This window comes from Manis pentadactyla, chromosome 13 (assembly GCF_030020395.1).
Source record: "Manis pentadactyla isolate mManPen7 chromosome 13, mManPen7.hap1, whole genome shotgun sequence".
Taxonomy (NCBI): Eukaryota; Metazoa; Chordata; class Mammalia; order Pholidota; family Manidae; genus Manis; species Manis pentadactyla.
In genome coordinates this window covers 101766145-101787538 of record NC_080031.1, presented here as the reverse complement: position 1 = coordinate 101787538, position 21394 = coordinate 101766145, and the positions used below count along the sequence as shown (strand labels likewise).

At 43.9% G+C, this 21394-nt stretch overlaps 2 protein-coding genes across 17 annotated transcripts in view; both read right to left on the bottom strand.

The window, feature by feature from the left end:
• LOC130680432 (protocadherin gamma-A8-like) overlaps positions 1-6786 on the bottom strand; it is an 84456-nt gene extending 77670 nt beyond the window's left edge. The window contains exon 1 of the mRNA XM_057491003.1: positions 3-6786. Within this exon, the coding sequence (XP_057346986.1) occupies positions 2246-4789 (2544 nt within the window). The 5' untranslated portion in view covers positions 4790-6786 and the 3' untranslated portion in view covers positions 3-2245. The remainder of the gene's footprint in view (positions 1-2) is intronic.
• LOC118917576 (protocadherin gamma-C4) overlaps positions 1-21394 on the bottom strand; it is a 153041-nt gene that overhangs the window by 92639 nt on the left and 39008 nt on the right. The window contains exons 1-2 of one of the 16 annotated variants that reach the window (XM_057490990.1): positions 11449-18266; positions 9195-11198 (exon numbers count right to left, since the gene is read on the bottom strand). The exons of 10 other annotated variants lie outside the window; for them this stretch is intronic. In XM_057490990.1, the coding sequence (XP_057346973.1) occupies positions 11139-11198; positions 11449-13944 (2556 nt within the window). In that variant the 5' untranslated portion in view covers positions 13945-18266 and the 3' untranslated portion in view covers positions 9195-11138. 5 more of the 16 variants (XM_057490985.1, XM_057490991.1, XM_057490986.1 and 2 more) reach the window with 5 other exon arrangements.

The following is a 21394-nucleotide window of genomic DNA, read 5'->3' as shown; positions in this document are numbered from 1 at the left end:
ACCGGCCTGGAGACGCCAGATTACAAGTAATCTGTGTGTTGCCGAACTCCGGAGCTCCGAATAGTCTTTATTTCCCGCGTGGGGGTCAGGGTCTCTACTTTTCCACAGGAGGAGGCGGTGTAAAAGGCTCGCGCTGGCAAGCCCGAGATGGGCAGAGTGCGCTGCGGCTGCGCGAAGAGACCGTCAGCTCCGGGCTCTCCACTTTGGCCAACAGCGGCGCCCAGAGTCCGCGCGAGGAAACTGCAGCCTCTGCCGCTTCACTTAACCATGTACAATAATTGTAATCATGTGCGTAACTGAACAAGACATGTTTTTATGTTAATTTATTTAAAATATTAAATTATAAAGACTTCTTTAAGGTATCTTTTGTTTCCAATTTATTAAAAATATTGTCTTGAGTTTTTATTCAAACCTATATACCATTCTAAATACCTTGAACTCTTGCCTTGTACTAAGTTCTGCACTTGTCGGTGGTGATATAACAATGAAGGAGACGCAGATCTTGCCCTCAGAGAGTTTATCATCTACTGATTTCCAAACTTTTCTCCATAATAGCTATAATATGTGAGACAATGTTAACCTTCTTCCACTGATTCCTTTCTCCCCAATATATCTATGTAATTAACGCTGTTTCATATCACATATGTTACGGAATGCCAAAACTGTTGAAAACAGGGTATTTTGGTACCAATCATCAAACATCTCTTCTTGATAATGTCAACATTCTCTTTAAAAAATATTTTTGTTTTACTCTTCCAACTAGCACAAAAAGTATTCATTCCAAAAATACTCCCCCTACAATGTAGCTAAGAGTTGATTTACTTTAACTTCTTCATGTTGCAAAATTATTTGGCTTATATCATACCCAATATAGTTCATTAATTCATTCTTAAAAGTTACTGGAGAAATGTTTATCTATTCTTCAATAAAAAACAAAAAAGGGATATTCCAGTAGCTGCATTACTTCCTTATCTATGTACCTATGTTAAACTGAAGTAATGACTTTGGAATTGGAGGAATAAAGCTCATGTTAAATTTATTTACATAAGTTTACTGAGCAGAGTGATATATTCTAATTATTTCTCTCCATTTGTTAAACTTTTTTTTGACAGTGACCATTTTGAGCAAGAGTAAGAATTTTCTTATCTATCAGGGCAACCTTCCAAGCATTTTTTAAATTGTAAAATGTCAGTATTACAGTTTCCCCTAAAGTGACTGTGTACTGAAACACTACAGAAAATATTATTTTAACTCCCACCCACTGTATATGCAGAATAGGAGAGGATGCTGCATACTTCTTGGAAATGTCCTTTGTATTATAACAAATCATTTATCATGTATTCCACCTCATCTAACGACAACCAGGTATGTTAGCTTTATTAAGCCACTATAACACGGGATATAGAAGACAGTCCAAATGAAACCACTTTCAATTGAATTGAGCAGCTTGTACTTGAAACTTTTCAAAAATCAACTTTCTCAAACTCTCACAATGAGAACAACAGCCCATTTCGTTCACATGGCTGTGCAAACAAAACAGCTCATTGGAACTCTGTTGAAATATATTCTGTATTTTACAAGAGTCACTTTCAACATTTGAAATGATATTTTATTTCAAATCTGATTTTGTGGGTTTCCTGGGCTTTTTTGGAAGAGGCAATGGACATTTCAGGCTTTAAATTCCATGTCTCTGTTGGTGTGAATCCTGACTGAGCTTTGACACACAAAGTCAACATTTAGGGATCAGTTCTACCTACCACCAGGCTCTACTCTTTAAAGTGTGTTTATGTTTTAAAATATGATAAGAAGTATTAAGGTAATGAAGGGTACTGATGCAGAGTCATTCTCAGAAAGGAGGTTTGAAATGAAGAAATAAACCTTCAAGAGCCTAGTTTTAGGTCCAAACCCTAAACATAATCCTGAAAATTTGTAGATGTATTTGTACTTGTACTAAGCTAATACAAGGATTTAGAAGTCTCAATAATTTTTCCTCAGTTCAAATTTAGTAATATATATAAACTTACAATATGAGGTTGGGTAAGTATTAAGTGAAAGAGTGACAAGTGATAATTATAGTAAAGTATGGAAGCTTTTAAAAGGTTGATAATTCACATTTAAACAATTGTGTCCAAGTCTCTGGAAAGCAAATGAAAGAACTATGATGATTAGAGGTAAATTTCATTGTATAACCAATAAAAACACCCCATAAATGCATGGTACACCTTAAAAATATTTTACACTTTCTTCACAATATGTGCTCCAAAACACATAAATTTATAAAAAATATAATTCTTCTGAGGAGTAAATGTAAACAAAGAGCTGAACTCACCTGAGCAGGAGCAGCTTCATCCTTACATTCACGAAATTCTATGGATTTTAACAAGGAATCCTTTATCTCACAGCTTTCCCGGCTGACGAGCGTGTCCGCATAGTTGGGCTGGGGGAAAATCACGTGACTCTCCCGCGAGTCCGCAGTGAGGGACACCTCGTGGGAATAGGTCTGCAGGAAAGCCCGCACCCCGTCCACGCCCACAAAGGGCGAGGCCCCCACGCCCACCAGACCGCCGCCCACGGCCGGCAGCAGACGCGACGCGTGCCAGCGCCTCAGCCTGAGGGCCAGCAGCACAATGACAAAGGCGAGGAAGACGCAGGACACCGCGGCCACCGCCACCACCAGGTACAGCGTGAGGCCAGAGGCGTCCGGGTCGGCCGGGGCCTTCATGCTGTCCAGGTCGGCCAGGACGTCTGGGATGCTGTCGGCCACGGCCACCGTGAGCGTGACGGTGGCCGAGAGAGGGGGCTGGCCGTGGTCCTGGACCGCCACCACCAGGCTCTGCTTGAACGCGTCTCTGTCCAGCAGGGCCCGCGCTGTGCGCACCTCGCCCGTGTGCAGCCCCACCGCGAAGAGCCCTGGCTCGCTGGCCTTGAGCAGGCGGAAGGACAGCCAGGCGTTCTGGCCCGAGTCTCTGTCCACCGCCACCACCTTGGTCACCAGGTAGCCGGGCTCTGCGGAGCGGGGTGCCAGCTCCACGCCTGTGGACCCGTCGGTGGGGAGGGCGGGGTACAGGATCTCTGGGGCATTGTCGTTCTGGTCTAGAATGAACAGGCTCAGAGATACATTGCTGCTCAGTGGTGGGTCCCCACTGTCCCTGGCTGTCACCAGTAGCTGCAAGTCTTGGAACTGCTCATAGTCAAACGTACGCAGTGCATACAGCATGCCGGTGTCAGAATTGATTGAGACATAGGAGGATAGAGGCGCCCCCTGGATCGTGTCCTGATTCAGTGAGTAAGTGACCTGGGCATTGTTGCCACTGTCAGGGTCGTGGGCAGTCACAGAGAAGAGGGAGGCACCTTTGGGGTTGTTTTCCAGGATATAGGCTGAGTAGGAAGCATGAGGAAATGTGGGTGGATTGTCGTTGATGTCTGCCACTAGCAAGGTGATATAAGTTTCAATAGATAGAGGCGGAGCACCTAGATCTGAGACCATCACTGTGATATTGTACACAGAAATCTCTTCTCGGTCCAAATATTTCCATGTCACCAATCTATAATAATTGTCTATCGATTTTTCTAAACGAAAAGGTAAATTATCATGTATGTAACAGACAACTTGACCATTCTTTCCAGAGTCTCGGTCATGCACATTTAAGAAGGCAATTACTGTTCCAGGAAGAATATTTTCCAAGACTGGGCTAAACAAAGACGTGACCATCACTTCGGGTCTATTGTCATTCACATCTTCCACCGAAATGAGCACTTTGGTCCACCCTTTCAGTCCCCCACCATCTTCAGCTTGTATTTCCAGTTCATAAAATGCACATTCTTCATAATCTAGACCCTTTGCTGTTGCAATTTCCCCAGTATTTTCATTAAGCTGGAAAAACGGGGACTGTTCTTCACTAATTTTCCAGAATTTATATGCCACTTCTCCGTTGGCTCCCTCATCCGGGTCGCTAGCTCTTATAGTAAGCAGCCGGGTCCCCGGGGGCACACTCTCTGGGACCTTCATTCGGTAAGTCTGTTGAGCAAAAACCGGGGCATTGTCGTTTGTATCCAACACTGTCACTAGGATGTGCGCCGTGCTGGAGCGACGCGGGTCTGCACCGTCAGAGGCGATGAGGACTAGGCGGTGAGCGGCCTGTTCCTCGCGATCCAGGCTGCGCTCCAGCACAAGCTCTGGGCTTAGGGTTCCGCGGTCCCCAGTGTGCACGTCCAGGGAGAAGTGGCGATTGGGGCTGAGCTGATAGCTCTGTAGGGAATTCATGCCCACGTCCGGGTCTACAGCCTCTGGGAGTGGATAACGTGTACCGGGCGCAGCGATTTCGTTAATTTTCACTTCTAGATTTTCGGCCTGGAATTTGGGGGCATTGTCATTAATATCAATGACTTCTATTTCTATTCCGTAAAGTTGCACTCTATCCTCAACCAGGACTTTAAAGTTAACCAGGCACTGCGCTCTGTGAGCGCAGAGCTCCTCCCGGTCTATCCTGCCCGCGGTGACCAAGCTGCCGCTCCGCGCGTTCAGGGCAAAGAGCTGCGTCCTACCTCGGGAGACGATGCGCGCTCCGCGCCCCTCCAGCTCCCAGGGCTCCAGCTCCAGGTCCTTGGAGATATTACCCACGAAGGATCCTTTGACGATTTCTTCTGGCACCGAGTAATGAATCTGTCCTCTCCCCATCTCCCACAGCATGCCCAGGAGCGTGCACAGCAAGACCAGCTCGCGGCGTCCTCTGCAATTCTCACGAGCAGCCATTTTTCTTCCGCTGCGGAATCCACTCAGAATCTTCATTGGTCATATGTGCCTTGTTTACCTTTTTGCCTCAGCTATGGAGATCCTCTTATGGAAAGCTGGAGTGTCTCAAGTTTAGGGATGGAGTTTCAGGCAGCCCTGCAATTGGTTTGTGGTTTCTGGGGCTGTCTGTGAGAAGGGAGTCCTGAGTATCCTGATGGCATTTGGTTACATTTTCCTCCAAGTAAGTGAACAGCGGCGCTTAGAGTCCTGAGCAGTTACTACACCCACTTAGAAATGTAATAGTGTATGCTAGATTGCTGAGAAAAAACACGACTTGCTTTCTATAGTTTGTTCTGAATTTATTTAACTTGTCCCTGAATTAATGTTTTAAAAGTAATTGCCATGAAGCATGGGATGAAATACAGTTAAGGCCTTTCAAAGTATTATTAAATGAGCAGATCTATGGGTTAGTATCCTCTTACTCAAATTTCTGGAGTACATTTGCTCTTTAAAAAGTATTAATGTCTTATTTTTTTATTAAGTTCTAAGCTTTATTGTAAATGTATCTAATATCTAGTATCAAGTAGGTAAGAGCTACAGTTTTACTGGGAATTAATTTATTTGTACACTAAAATAGACCTATTGGAGATGATGTCAATCATCAGTTATTTTATTTGGCTTGAACCAATTAATCATTATAATAAACGTGATAAGTTGTTGCTTTAAATTTTCTTTTTTAAATGACATTTTATTATACATTAACGATGTCCTCAAATTAAGGTGAAATTTTACCAGGACATATACGTTTACTTTCAAGTTTTATCTGAGCATATTGTTTTGCTAGTATATTTATTTATTTTTTTCTATTTGAATAGAAAACACTTGAGAGGCTCGAATGAACTATGAAAAGCAAGTCCCCATCCTATTCTTGGAAAGATGATCATATTTTGAAGCAGACTTATTTCATAAGGTAGACATATATTCCAAAATTAATTTTATCTTAATTAGTACTGTGATTAGAAGAACCACAAAAAACTAAGGGACACATAATCATCACTAAAGAATTTTTAAAAAATACACAAAAAACTCTGTTTTTTGAACAGTTTGTAAAGTGGCCATTTACAAAAGCAGTTTCTAAGGGAAGTCTAGTAAAAGCCTGATACGATATATTATCACCTTGTGTGATATACTTGCATGCACATCACTTAGGCAATTTTTCCTAAAATTTGGAGAATTCAAGACTCTATTTTTCTCCCAGAAGTAGGAAAATGCCTAGAAGACCTCTATCTGTATTAGATTAAACTGGACTGCGAAAAATATAGCTAAAAAAATTATACGGAGGAGGGTAAGAGGAGCAACAAAGGCAAACATGTTTGATGGTGGAGTCCACAGAATGAGTTTTCATGAATATTAATCTTGAAAAACCTATGCTGCAAGTAGGAGAACATGTTTTTATCTTCTGATGAGCATAATGGATCTACTGCTAAATAAAGTGAATTTACACACACACTCAGCACATTGCATACAATTACAATGGGTCCATATACATAAAAATCCAGGTTAAAATACCTTATTGTAGGAGCTTTTGAAACAAAAAGGATATAAATAATAACAAAACATCTAATTAGAATGAAAACCATAATAGTTAAATCAGTGAAGAAAACTATCTAATTTTTTATTATTTTTCTGTTTTAAAGGTTTATTTAAATGACTGCCTACTTTTATGTTTACAGTATGTCCAAGTGGAAAAATCATCATATATTAAATAGTAGGAAAATAAATTTGGGAGAAAAATCTCATTAGCTTTTAGTAGAAAGCGTATGACATTGTCTGTTTCCCTTTGTCAATAAAATCAAACCCTCACTGCTTTGTGGGTCTGAGCCTCAAAACACTTGAAAAGACAAATAATTGCTCCTACTTAAACATCCCTTGAAGAATGCTATGACAGTTTTTTGGCCACAACACTCTCAAGACAATTTTTAGATCTGAATATTATATATTTGTCTGTGAATGATGAGAAACAAACAGAATGTAAAAAGCAATTTATGCTTAAAGGAAACTCACCTGATGTGAAGTTGACTCACTGGAATTACAAAGTGGAAATAAGGCCCCCGACGAATCACTGAAAAGTTTATCTTGTCCTGAGCTCAACTGCTCATTACATTTTAGAAAGTTAAACTCTGTCTTTCCAGTATGAGCAACACATAAATCATAGGAATAAGGCAAAGTCCCTTCGCTGTAGTTGGGGGGAGCCACAGGTCCAGACTTGACGCACAGACCCGGCTGAAGGCAGCCCCAAGCACCGGGGTTGGACGACTGTCGCAGGCGCAGGGCAATGGCCAGAATCACCGCGAGGAGGAAGAGCACCGAGATCAAGGCCAAGGCCACCACCAGGTAAAACTGCAGCTCAGCCTGGGGGTCAGAGGGCGCGGGGCCGTCGCTAAGATCCGGCAGCACGTCTTGGAGGCTGTCTGCGAAGACCAGGTGCAGCGTGGCGGTGGCCGAGAGGGGAGGCTGTCCCCCATCGCGCACAGCGACCAGCAGGCGCTGTCTGGCCGCGTCCCTGTCGCCCAAGGCGCGCGCCGTGCGCACCTCGCCCGTGCGCAGCCCCAGGCTGAAGAGTCCGGGCTCGCTGGCCTGCAGCACGTGGTAGGACAGCCAGGCGTTGTGTCCCGAGTCGGCGTCCACCGCCACCACCTTGGTGACCAGGTAGCCGGGCTGCGCGGCGCGCGGCACCGTGTCGAAGAGCGCCGAGCCGTCGGGCCCCAGCGCCGGGTACAGCACCCTCGGCGCGTTGTCGTTGCGGTCGCCCACCAGCACGCGCAGGCTCACGTTGGCGCCGAGCGCGGGCGAGCCCTGGTCGCGGGCCTGCAGCGTCAGCTCGAAGGCGCGCAGCTGCTCGTGGTCGAAGGCGCGCTGCGCGAACACCGCGCCGCTCTGCGCGCTCACCGACACGTAGGACCGCAGCGCCCGCGGCTCCAGGTCGCTGGCCACGATGGAGTAGGACACGTGGCCGTTGGGCCCCAGGTCGGGGTCGGAGGCGCTGACTTGCGCGATGGAGGCGCCGGGAGGGTTGTTCTCTGCCACGTGGACCACGTAGGAGGCCTGCTGGAAAACCGGCGCGTTGTCGTTGACGTCGGTGATGTGCAGGGTGATGGTGGCGCTGGAGGAGAGGGGCGGCTTGCCCCTGTCGGTGGCTGTGACGGTGACGTTGTACTCCGGGGTCTGCTCACGATCTAGAACTCCATCTGTCACTAATTTATACGTGTTTCTTGAAGAAGCCAGTATTTTAAATGGAACATCATCTTCTAATACACAAATAATTTCTCCGTTTTGTCCGGAATCCTTATCACGGGTTTTAAGCAAAGCAATGTGTGTTCCTGCCTTGGTGTCCTCCATAATGAGATCTGGTAGAGATTGGAATATGACTTCTGGGACATTATCATTTACGTCTAGGACCTCTATCTCCACAGTACTTTGGGCAATCATCCCTCCACCATCTCTTGCTTCCAAAACTATGGAATATTCTTTGACTTCCTCAAAATCTAATGTATTTAGAACAGTAATTTCCCCGGTATTAGAATTCAGCTCAAATTCGGTGATCTGGCCCGCTTCAGTGAAGGAGAAAGTGATCTCGGCGTTGACACCCTCATCCTGGTCGGTAGCCATCACTTGAAGCACCGTGGTGCCTGGGAGCACATTTTCTAGAAGGCCTACCCTGTAGAGTTTTTGGCTGAACACTGGAGGGTTATCGTTGGCATCAGTCACTAGGATCTGTATTTGTGCAGTACTGCTTAGGGATGGATCTCCAAAGTCCACTGCAGTCAGGGTCAAGTGATAAGAGTTCCGCTCTTCCCGGTCTAATGGTGTCTTCAGTACCAGCTCAAGATATTTATTGCCATCTAATTTCTCTTTCTTCACAAGTGAGAAATGATCATTTGGACTGAGCTGGTAATTCTGTAGTGAGTTGGTACCAATGTCTGCATCATGGGCACAGCCTAAGATAAATTGTGTCTCTGGCTTTGTGGACTCACTTATTTGCAGCTCAAAGAAATCTTGTGTGAATTTTGGCGTGTGGTCATTAATATCCTCGACCTCCACATTCACGTGATAAAAGTTCAGTGGGTTTTCAGCAACTGCCTCAAATTCCAGAGCACAAGCTGGCTTCTTGCCGCATATCTGCTCCCGGTCTAGCCTGCTGCTCACAAGTAACTCCCCGCTCTCTGCGCTCACGGTGAAGTAAGGCTTCTCCGAACTGACGCGCAGGTTCCGAGTCGGTAACTCGTGGACACTGAATCCCAGGTCCTTGGCGAGGTTCCCCACCACAGAGCCCTCGGGCATCTCCTCGGGAATCCTGTATCGGATCTGCTCAGAGAGCGCCGCGCAGAACAAAGACAGCAGAAAGGGAAAGAGCAACGGCCGCCACTCAGCCCAGCCTCTCTCCCCAGCGCCGCTCCCCATCCCTCTTGCTCCCCTTAGCTTGCTCACCGGCCTGGAGACGCCAGATTACAAGTAATCTGTGTGTTGCCGAACTCCGGAGCTCCGAATAGTCTTTATTTCCCGCGTGGGGGTCAGGGTCTCTACTTTTCCACAGGAGGAGGCGGTGTAAAAGGCTCGCGCTGGCAAGCCCGAGATGGGCAGAGTGCGCTGCGGCTGCGCGAAGAGACCGCCAGCTCCGGGCTCTCCACTTTGGCCAACAGCGGCGCCCAGAGTCCGCGCGAGGAAACTGCAGCCTCTGCCGCTTCACTTAACCATGTACAATAATTGTAATCGTGTGCCTAACTGACCAAACTATTTTTGTACGTGTGTATATTTAATAACACAATTCATCGTTTGCACGATTCAAACTTTGTGCTATTAAAAACGTCATTATCCTAACTTTCCGGGTTTTTAGAGAAATCATGTCCATTTAATACAAAACAGCTGTACATTGATATAATTATTTCCTAATATTCAAATCCGCACTGGTAATAGAAAGAAGACTACAGCATAAACTTTGCCTAAACGATCTCAGAATACAGTAATTTTTAATACTTAGCAATTAGTAATATATTGGATAAAGATTTTCCTTTCCCTGTTCCTGTCTTTCTTGTTTTTCTTTACTTTTTGGGTACCTCAATGCTGATTCATTTCAATTAAAAAAAATACTGGTAATGCTGAAGTTATATCTTCAAAAGGGCACAATTTATACTTACCTGCAAACCTTTCTCTTCTTCCAAATTAGTTACAGTGATTTCTTTATAGTAATATTACCTGATTTTCACTTCTGCTATTTTAGTTAAAGAAATGCCCACAGTTGGAAAAGAGTCACCCTCTACCTCTCCTTCCCATTGCACAATTACTTTCTTGGTTATCAAGTGTAACATCAATCTTCAATGTTACCAAAGGAATAATATTTTGCTTTGCAGCACAAAGTCACTAACTGTGGTCTGTTGAATTGAGATACTGGTTCCCACTTCTGCACTTACATAATATCCCAGGATGACTTCAAATGAAGGAAACAGTCCCTAGAAAGCTTATTTGCAATAAATAACTAAGTTCATTTATGGTTTCTCCCCTATGTTTAAAAGTTTTTTAAGCATTTAGTAAATTTGTTTTGGGGTTTTCTTTTTCTAAATAACTGATAACCACATTTCTACCTCATAAAGTGATAGTAATATTGTCTTCATCCAATGTGATTATACATCTGCTCAGTGCAGAATATATGAAATATACTCTCACAGTATTGCACAGGTATTTACATGCAAAATACTACAAATACAGCACACTGCCAGAAAAAAAAAAAAAAAAAGTCTTTTAAATTGATACTGAAAGGAGCCTAGGAAACAAGATTACCTTGTCAACCACCCCTTCTAGATGCTAATCAACTGATGTACTGAACTTTACTGGAATATTATACAAGAAATATGGAAGTGGTTAATTCCAGACTGGTCTATTTCTCACTGAAGTTTTCATCAGGCCCAATAAGTAAAATTAACTACTGCTTGACCTGAGTACATGAGATGGTTGTTCCATAAAGCCAGCAACCCATCCTCCCACTTGGAGAGCCCACAGGCATACTTCACATGGCTGCACACTAAATCAGCATCTTAGAATTCTGTGCTGAAACACATAACTGCCTATTTCACAAATGCCATTTATAACACTTGAAATGACATTTTGTTTGGTGTCATATTTAATTGCTTTTGGTCAATGACTTTTAGTGTGGCATTAGTTTCCACGTCTGTCACTGTCGGACAGATTTCATTCTTTAGCCATCAATCGAACATTCCACAGAGTTGTCTTTAATAGATGACTGTGCTTTGAATAGGTCAGGAAGTAACTAACACTTCAGAACCACCAAGTAGTGGTACATAGACTCAGGACACAGAAAAAACTTCAGACTGAAAAATATCTGCGGAACCTATTATAAACCTGATCTAAACAGAATCCTGAGAAGTCTGAGCTGTATTTTCCTCTTGTTAATCTAGTGCAATGAGAAAACAAAGTATAAAAATGTGATAGCCACTTATTCACAATCTTGTTCCCAGGCTTTCACTATGGAAATCATACCAAAACCTATGCTAAGAAGTGGTCCATGTTAAAGTATCACCACTAAAATAAAGTTTAACTTTAAAGTTTTTTTCACCCCACCTTCAAAACACTTGTTTCACAAAACTAAGAAATCTACACAAAATATAATTCCTCTAGGGTATAAAGATAAATGACTGACTCACCTGAATACTTTGGGCTTCATCCGTACCTTCATGAAAATCTATGGATGATAACAAGAGATCTTTTCTCTCGCAGCTCGCGTGGCTGACGAGCGTGTCTGCATAGTTGGGCTGGGGGAAGATCACGTGACTCTCCCGCGAGTCCGCAGTGAGGGATACCTCGTGGGAATAGGTCTGCAGGAAAGCCCGCACCCCGTCCACGCCCACAAAGGGCGAGGCCCCCACGCCCACCAGACCGCCGCCCACGGCCGGCAGCAGACGCGACGCGTGCCAGCGCCTCAGCCTGAGGGCCAGCAGCACGATGACAAAGGCGAGGAAGACGCAGGACACCGCGGCCACCGCCACCACCAGGTACAGCGTGAGGCCAGAGGCGTCCGGGTCGGCCGGGGCCTTCATGCTGTCCAGGTCGGCCAGGACGTCTGGGATGCTGTCGGCCACGGCCACCGTGAGCATGACGGTGGCCGAGAGAGGGGGCTGGCCGTGGTCCTGGACCGCCACCACCAGGCTCTGCTTGAGCGCGTCTCTGTCCAGCAGGGCCCGCGCTGTGCGCACCTCGCCCGTGTGCAGCCCCACCGCGAAGAGCCCTGGCTCGCTGGCCTTGAGCAGGCGGAAGGACAGCCAGGCGTTCTGGCCCGAGTCTCTGTCCACCGCCACCACCTTGGTCACCAGGTAGCCGGGCTCTGCGGAGCGGGGTGCCAGCTCCACGCCTGTGGACCCGTCGGTGGGGAGGGCGGGGTACAGGATCTCTGGGGCGTTGTCGTTCTGGTCCAGCACAAACAGGCTCAGGGACACGTTGCTGCTGAGCGGTGGGTCCCCACTGTCAAGTGCAGTCACTCTCAGTTGCAGATCCCGAAACTGCTCAAAGTCGAAGGCGTGCAATGCATACAGGACGCCGGTGTCGGAGTTGATTGAAACATATGAGGATAGAGAGGCCCCCTGGAGAGAGTCTTCAGACAGGGAGTAAGTGACAAGGGCGTTCTCATGGCTGTCGGGGTCGTGTGCAGTCACAGAGAAAATGGAGGCACCTCTGGGGTTGTTTTCAGGGACATAGATGGAGTAGGAGGATTGGGAAAAGGTAGGTGGGTTGTCGTTGGTGTCTGACACACTCATGGTGATGTGAGTTTCCGAGGACAACGGTGGGGTTCCAGCATCTGTGGCTTTCATTGTGATGTTATACACAGAGAGTTTTTCTCGATCTAGGTTTTCTGCTATCACCAATCTATAATAATTGTCTATTGATCTTTCTAATTTAAAAGGCAGATTTTCTGAAATAGTGCAAGTCACCTCTCCATTTTTTCCGGAATCTCGGTCTTGAAGGTAGAAAAGAGCAATCACTGTTCCAGGAGGAGTGTCTTCAGGGATTGAACTGCTCACAGATGTTACAGTCACTTCAGGGGCATTGTCATTCACGTCTAAAACTGTGATCAGTACTTTAGCCCTGGTCATACTACCAGGACCATCCTGAGCCTGAACTTCCATTTCATAGTAGCCCGATTCTTCATAATCTAGGCCTTCTAAAGTTGATAATTCTCCTGTGTGGGGGTTTAGATGGAATATCTGCAGAATTTTTGGAGTTATTTTCCAAAAGGAATATGTTACTTCCCCATTGACTCCCTCGTCCAGGTCGACAGCGTTTACCTCGAGCAGTTTTGTGCCCACCGGCACGTTCTCAGGGACAGTTACTTGGTACTGGGGCAAAGAGAAGACTGGCGCGTGATCATTCACGTCCACCACTGTTACTTGGATACGGGTGGTTCCGGTTTGGGGTGGGTGGCCGCCGTCAGAAGCTGTGAGGAGGAGGTGGTGAACCACCTTATCTTCCCTATCCAGCACCCGCTCCAGCACTAATTCCGGATGTTTAGTTCCATCGTATCCAGTTTGCACAACCAGGGAAAAGTGGTGATTGGGGTTGAGCTGGTAGCTCTGGAGGGAGTTCGTGCCCACATCCGAATCCCTAGCCTCATTTAACGGAAACCGCACTCCAGGAACTGTATTCTCCATTATTTTCACATTCATTTCCTCGGTCAAGAATTTAGGGGCATTGTCATTAACATCCATTATTTCCACTTCTATGGGGTAAAGATTCATTTTATCTTCCATCAGGATGTTAAAATTCACCAGGCACCGCGCGCTCTGAGCGCAGAGCTCCTCCCGGTCTATCCTGCCCGCGGTGACCAAGCTGCCGCTCCGCGCGTTCAGGGCAAAGAGCTGCGTCCTGCCTCGGGAGACAATGCGGGCTCCACGCTCCACCAGCTCCCGGGGCTCCAGCCCCAGGTCCTTGGCAATATTACCCACAAAAGACCCTTTGTCTGTCTCCTCTGGCACAGAATAGAGAATATGTCCTGCCCAAGCTTCCCTCTGGGTCCCTAGGAGGATGGAGAGCAGGATGAATCCTCTGTAGTCCTTACCCCTCTGCGGAGCCGCCATTGTAGTCCTGCTGATCTTGCTTAGACACTGGACTATCTCCTGGTGTGCTTCTGGATGCCAGTGCGTCCACATGGAGTCCTCTGTATTCCGAAAAGGAACCCAGAATCCAGTAGAATAGAGGACTGAGTTTGATGCAGCTTGGAAAAGAGTTTGTCTCAATACAGCGTTTCTTTGTGCTGTAGAGGCTTGGTGGTTCTGGCGGATCTTTTGCACTATTTTCTCCTGGTTGGTGAACAGCGGCGCTCAGAGTCCTCACTAAGTTACTGCACAATATTGAAGCAAAATAACTTTGATTGTTCTGAAAGACGTTTTAGCCTTCAAAGTTCTTCCACTTATATTTCTTCAATCCATGTATCTATAATATCATTAAAAATCCACTTTAAGGCACTGAATTAGTGCAGCAATGTTCATAGATGGGAGTTTATTAATCCAGATAATTTTTAAAAAATCCTCTGTTTTGCATTGCAACTTCAAATGACTCAGACACTGTCTCACACTTAACTGCACATAGAGAAAAATCAGCCATTGCCGGTATAAAGTTATGATTTATTATATAAGTGTGTATACATAAGAAAGATGTTATATGGAAACTGTTCACATCAGAATATAAAGTTAGTTCAATAATATTGAACACATAATATGTTCTAGACACCACCATGAATACTCAGAGAGGCAATTTTTTCTTTAAAATATAGAGAGGTAATTTAATAAAGCTTTTATTTGAATGGAACCTTAGAATGATTTAGTCCACAACCTTTAATGATTTAAAAAATGAGAAGGAATTGCCTTGTCCTTGACTATACAGTAGTAGAACCACTGTCAGAATACAAGTACCCTCACTCCCAGTCTTCTGAGAAGATAAAAGGGAATCATTACTGAAGCCTGACTGATTTTTATGCTCAAAAAAGTGCCATTCGAGATTAGATGAAAAGGCAGGCAACAACAATCAGATGTAGAAGCAACTTATTTTGTACACAAGGCAGTAATCTGCAGATATTCATAAGAAAGTGGGTGTTGTCTTGACCACCTATTTTCATTATGCAATTCAAATAGTCATCCTATCTTATTCCAGAATAATTGAGAAAAGGTGGGTAAGTAGATTAGCCTTTGAGCATACATGTAGGACTTTTCCTGGGAGGACCCTTAGAGGCACTCATTTTTCTATTGATGTTAATGAAATGAAACTCAATTGTTGATGGAACTGAGAACCGAGGTTACCCTCAATTGGTAGAGATAAAATTCCTTCCACATAGCGCAGGAAAAAAGAGAGTGACCTGTTCTGGCCAGTCAAAATTCTTAATTTTAAGTGAAAATGACCCAGCAAGAAATAGCCTTGTTTTATAAATAATTTTAAGTCCTACAGGAGTAGCTAGCAGTACCAGAAGGCAAAACCAGAGTTGAAACTGAAAATGCTTAACTTATTTCAGAATTTCCCAAGTAACCTATTTCTGCTGTCTGATGACATTGCTCCAAAATATAGGGAATACTTTGAATGAAACACTGTTTCAATCTATCAAAATCTACAGTCACGTTTGCTTTCACAAATAAAAACCTTTCGTTCAAAGGAACCAATATGACTAATGCAGATCAATTCCATAAACAGAAGTTAAAAACTATTTGTGTAAAAAAAAACTATTTGTGTAGAAGTGATTTTGAGCCTCTTGTTAATGTAAGCAAATTGTAAGATCATGAGTACTTAGACATTTTCAAACATAATTTTCATGTCTCAGTATTATGGCTCCCAATGTCATGATTTTTTTCTATCCAATAATTTAAAATTTATAGTATCATCTGACACTTGTTTCTTGTTTTACTTCTTTTAAAAAGTTTCAATTAACTTATTACTTCAGGTAACTTCTTTGGAGCTAAATAAATAAGATCTAGATAAATGAGTTTATAGACACACTCTAAACATAAAGCCTACATTAGGGAGTAAGTGGCTGCATTATCTCTAGTAATCTAGTTTTCTAAGTTATTCCACAACATAAATTTAAATATTAAAGATCTCTACTAGGTCACCAGAATATGTTTTATATATAATTTAGGCCTATTATATAAAATTTTGTAATATTAAAGGGAGTAGTTATTACTGATTGAGTAATTGGGAACAATTTTTACCTTCATTTGTTTACTTGCATTAAAAAAATTCTATGGAATGTCTAATTGACTTTGGCACTGACTTATCTTCTCTCCTTTCTTTATAGAACTTTATTCTATTTGTTTAGATTTCTGTTTAGGTTTTGATTCCCAGGCAAAGATACAGGCACTATATCTTTGTAGGAAATGTACAGTTTTCACAGATGAAAAAATAACCCAATAATTTGGAAAATTTCTTTTCCTGATGCTTTGAAATTGAGTATTTGCTCAAAATCTCAGACTGCCTATTTTGTTAATAACAACCTGTATGTATGGCTTGTAGGCCAAAGAACCTCAGTCAGAATTTAGCAAATTCCATGACTGCCAGAATTTAATACATGAATTAATGAATATTGTGAGAGTAGAATCTGATGTTTTTGTCAATAAAATATTTTATTTATTTAAATGAAATGGTCATAGGTAATTCAGATTAGAAAATGAAATAAACCAGCCTACTATCTATTAGTTGAGCAGATAAAATAATAAAATGAAACAGTCTACTATCCATAAAACTCAGTTAAGGACCTTTGCTTATAAGAGTAGAGTGTCAAAATGCAGTTTAAATCATCCACAATTGGCAATACAATAAAATAATATTTATAGTCTCAGAGTGTCTGAAACAAATCTTAATATTTAAGAGACCATGTGACTCCCATGACCAATGCCCAAGATTCAAGTTCTTTAAAATTATATACTATTAAATTCTGATTAAAACCATCAAAGAATTCTATCACAAATGTTTAAGCAAATCAGATTTGGAAATGTGTATGATGGAAATAAATTATAGTAATTGTTTAAATATAAATACCACAATATTGATTTAGAAATACATATATTGCCCTTAGCAGCTAATTTAAAGACATCAGCTCAATACTATCTTTACAAAGACTGACAATTTCAGTTTACAAGGGAGGTTATCATTTACTTTCAAGACATCTTCTCATTTATGTTACATGTCCATACCAAATTTAGATGCACAAGTGGCCAATCCATTGTATTATCAGATCATAGAATCTTCCAGCTCAGGATTGGAGAAGACATTGGCTATCATGTAGCTCAACAACTCATCAAATTATATTATCTACTGTATTCCATTAATTCTAGGGCCATCACCTTACTTTTGAAAACAGCCAAGCCTTCTACTTCCCAGGCAATCCATTTGCTATTAGAACAAGGTTAACAGCTCAAAACATTGCTTTTTTTTCTACTCACCAAACCGTAATTTCATTCACGCATTTGAGCCACAATGAATTAGTTGCTAATCATTCTTCTAAATGACAACCCTCCTTTCCTTAATATTTGAATAGACTTCCTACATGACAGAAGCCTTATTTTATCTAGGTTAGGTATTCTAAATTATTTTATTTGAAGACATAATCATTCATCCTCCCACTCACCAGTCTTATATTTTTAGAGATATAAAACATTAATAAGCATATTCAAAATTCATTTCCATTTAAAAATACTATCAGTCATACAGATTGCACAAGACATTGTAGTAGGCACACAGCATTAGGTGCTTACCTTTACTTGATAACAATCAAAATTATAATGGTGAAGTCAACAAATACAACTACACTTTATAGTTTGAAAAAACTTAAAATGAAATTATTTTATTTGTATTTATTTTAATTATTTTATTTTCCCAGAGTTTGTGAGAGAGAAATAAGTCTTTGTTATTCAAATTTAAACTTGAAAAAGATAGCTAATGTGACTGGCCCAAGATGAGTAACAGATAGCTCCAGGAGTATTATTCTGGTCTAACAGAAAGATCAGGCCCTGCCACAGACATCACTACTCTTACCTTCCATAAAAATAATTTTTGACTCCTAAGTAGTAAAGAGGGAAAATCTCTCTCCCAGACCACTATCACTTTAGAAACACTTGCTATTAATTAACAATGTGAAAAAAATAAGATCTTGATCTTTAACAGGCTGCAATTCAGGTTTTTTCACTTTAGAAAAATGTTCACAAGTCACAGAACAGAAAAAAACAAATAAACCCTGCCAGAGTAGATGTATGCACCCCAACACAAAGAGCTTTTAGCAACAGGAGAAAAGTAAAGAAAATCTAGAAAACAGAAAATCTTATTTAGATTTTTTTCATGATATTCGAGTAAACTAAGATTTAATAATTTTACTGGTATGAAAGAAAAACCTCTAATTTATATGATTCACTGCAAAAGACTAAGAAACCTAACCATTGATCAAAGAAAAATTTAAACTTTCTTGTTCAAATAAAACCAACGAAAGCAATAATCTCACCTGCCCAAGGGATTCTTCCACTTTACAAAATCCGGAATCTTCAGCTGCCAAGAGAGGCTCGCTTTTCCCACAGCTCTCCTGGCTGATGAGCGTGTCCGCATAGTTGGGCTGGGGGAAGATCACGTGACTCTCCCGCGAGTCCGCAGTGAGGGACACCTCGTGGGAATAGGTCTGCAGGAAAGCCCGCACCCCGTCCACGCCCACAAAGGGCGAGGCCCCCACGCCCACCAGACCGCCGCCCACGGCCGGCAGCAGACGCGACGCGTGCCAGCGCCTCAGCCTGAGGGCCAGCAGCACGATGACAAAGGCGAGGAAGACGCAGGACACCGCGGCCACCGCCACCACCAGGTACAGCGTGAGGCCAGAGGCGTCCGGGTCGGCCGGGGCCTTCATGCTGTCCAGGTCGGCCAGGACGTCTGGGATGCTGTCGGCCACGGCCACCGTGAGCGTGACGGTGGCCGAGAGAGGGGGCTGGCCGTGGTCCTGGACCGCCACCACCAGGCTCTGCTTGAGCGCGTCTCTGTCCAGCAGGGCCCGCGCTGTGCGCACCTCGCCCGTGTGCAGCCCCACCGCGAAGAGCCCTGGCTCGCTGGCCTTGAGCAGGCGGTAGGACAGCCAGGCGTTCTGGCCTGAGTCTCTGTCCACCGCCACCACCTTGGTCACCAGGTAGCCGGGCTCTGCGGAGCGGGGTGCCAGCTCCACGCCTGTGGACCCGTCGGTGGGGAGGGCGGGGTACAGGATCTCTGGGGCGTTGTCGTTCTGGTCCAGCACAAACAGGCTCAGGGACACGTTGCTGCTGAGCGGTGGGTCCCCACTGTCAAGTGCAGTCACTCTCAGTTGCAGATCCCGAAACTGCTCAAAGTCGAAGGCGTGCAATGCATACAGGACGCCGGTGTCGGAGTTGATTGAAACATATGAGGATACAGAGGCCCCCTGGAGAGAGTCCTCAGACAGGGAGTAAGTGACATGGGCGTTCTCATGGCTGTCGGGGTCGTGTGCAGTCACAGAGAAGATGGAGGCACCTCTGGGGTTGTTCTCAGGGACGTAGATGGAGTAGGAGGATTGGGAAAAGGTAGGTGGGTTGTCGTTGGTGTCTGCCACATTTAGGTAGATGAGCGTTTTTGTAGACAGAGGTGGAATTCCTTTGTCCGTAGCTGTCACGGTGATGTTGTACAAGGATACCTGTTCTCGATCTAGGACTGTATTGGTCACTAATCGATAATAATTGTCTACTGATTTTTCCAGATCAAATGGCAGATTTTTCGAGATGGAGCATGTTACCAGGCCATTCAGCCCGGAGTCTCTATCATACACTTGAAAAAGAGCAATTACTGTTCCTGGAGGCGTACTTTCAGCAACTGATCTGCTTCCGGATGTAACTACAACTTCTGGTACATTATCATTCACATCCAATATAGTTATTAAGACTTTCGCTCTGTCACGTAGACCTGGCCGATCCTGGGCTTCAACATCCAGCTCATAAAAGCTCAAGTCCTCATAGTCTAGATTTGCAGAGGTTGATATTTCTCCAGTCAAAACATTCAAGCAAAAAATCTTTGAAATCTTCTCTGTTATCCTCACGAAGGAATACATTACTTCCGCATGGACTCCTTCATCCTGGTCGGTGGCATTTACTGACAACACTGGGGTACCTACTGGCAGATCCTCGGGAACACTCACATGGTAGACAGATTGAGTGAACACTGGAGCATTGTCATTCACGTCTAAGACATTTACCAGAATTCGTGCTGTGCCTGAGCGGACAGGGTCACCGCCATCCATGGCAGTAAGGACCAGGTGGTGAATGGTCTCTCTCTCCCTGTCCAAGCTGTGCTCCAGCACCAGCTCTGGATATTTGGGTCCATTTGTTTCGCTCGGTATGTCCACTGAGAAGTGACTATTTCCGCTGAGCTTGAAGCCCTGAAGAGAGTTCATTCCCACATCCGGGTCATAGACATCCATTAGTGGAAAACGAGAGAATGGGGCTGCATTTTCAAGAATTTTCACTTCAAATTCTTCCCTTACGAACTGGGGTGTATTGTCATTTATGTCCACTATTTCCACTTCCACAGGATAAAGATTTAATTTATCCTCAACGAGGATGTTAAAACTCACCAGGCACGGCGCGCTCTGAGTGCAGAGCTCCTCCCGGTCTATCCTGCCCGCGGTGACCAAGCTGCCGCTCCGCGAATTCAGGGCAAAGAGCTGCGTCCTACCTCGGGAGACGATGCGCACTCCGCGCTCCGCCAGCTCCTGGGGCTCCAGCCCCAGATCTTTGGCGATGTTGCCCACAAAGGAGCCTTTGTCCAGCTCCTCAGGAATGGAGTAACGGATCTGCCCGGCCCCGACCCCCGAGAGCATTCCCAGGAGCGTAAATAGCCCCATTAACACGTTGTGGTGCCGGCGCTTTTGCAGAGAGACCATTACTGCTCGTTTGGGATTTCCCTAGGATTATGACGAGGGGGAACAGGTTCGCATCACTTTTGTGCTTCTCAGAATTAGATGCCAAAATCCGTAAACCAGCAGAAATCAGATGTAAAGCGTTTTAGGTCAGAATTTCTGAGCAGCTGGAGAGCTATCTTAACTCATCTGCTTTGTGCGGATCTGGTTTGTGCGGAGGAATAGGAACTCGAGTTCCCATTCTTTCCTTGCCTTTGTTAGTGAACAGCGACGCTTAGAGTCCTAGCTTAATACTGCGCCGTCTTGTGAAACCAATGCTCAGAGGATCTTATTTCTGCTAAATTTGCATAGATGACCCTGGTCACTTTTTTCTCACCAAGAATGGAAAGCCTTTGGAAAGAGGCTATTTTAAATAATATATATGTTCCCTGTAATTTACCATTTTGTGGCAGTATCTCTTAGGGCCTTGGAGAACAGAAAAAATATTACTTTTCTGTAAATCTTGAACTATCACATTCCACTATCACTTACATTTGTACCATTTTCAATAAGGGCACCAACAAACATACTTTGAACCAACCTACCTAAGGCCAGTTACAAGTGTTGCCATTTTAGGAGTCATTATTTTTTTAAAATTAAGATTAAGAAATGCTCTTAGATAATATGTGTATACTTTTAAGAACATGCAAAGGAAGTGAAACTATATAGGCCAAAATGAGAAT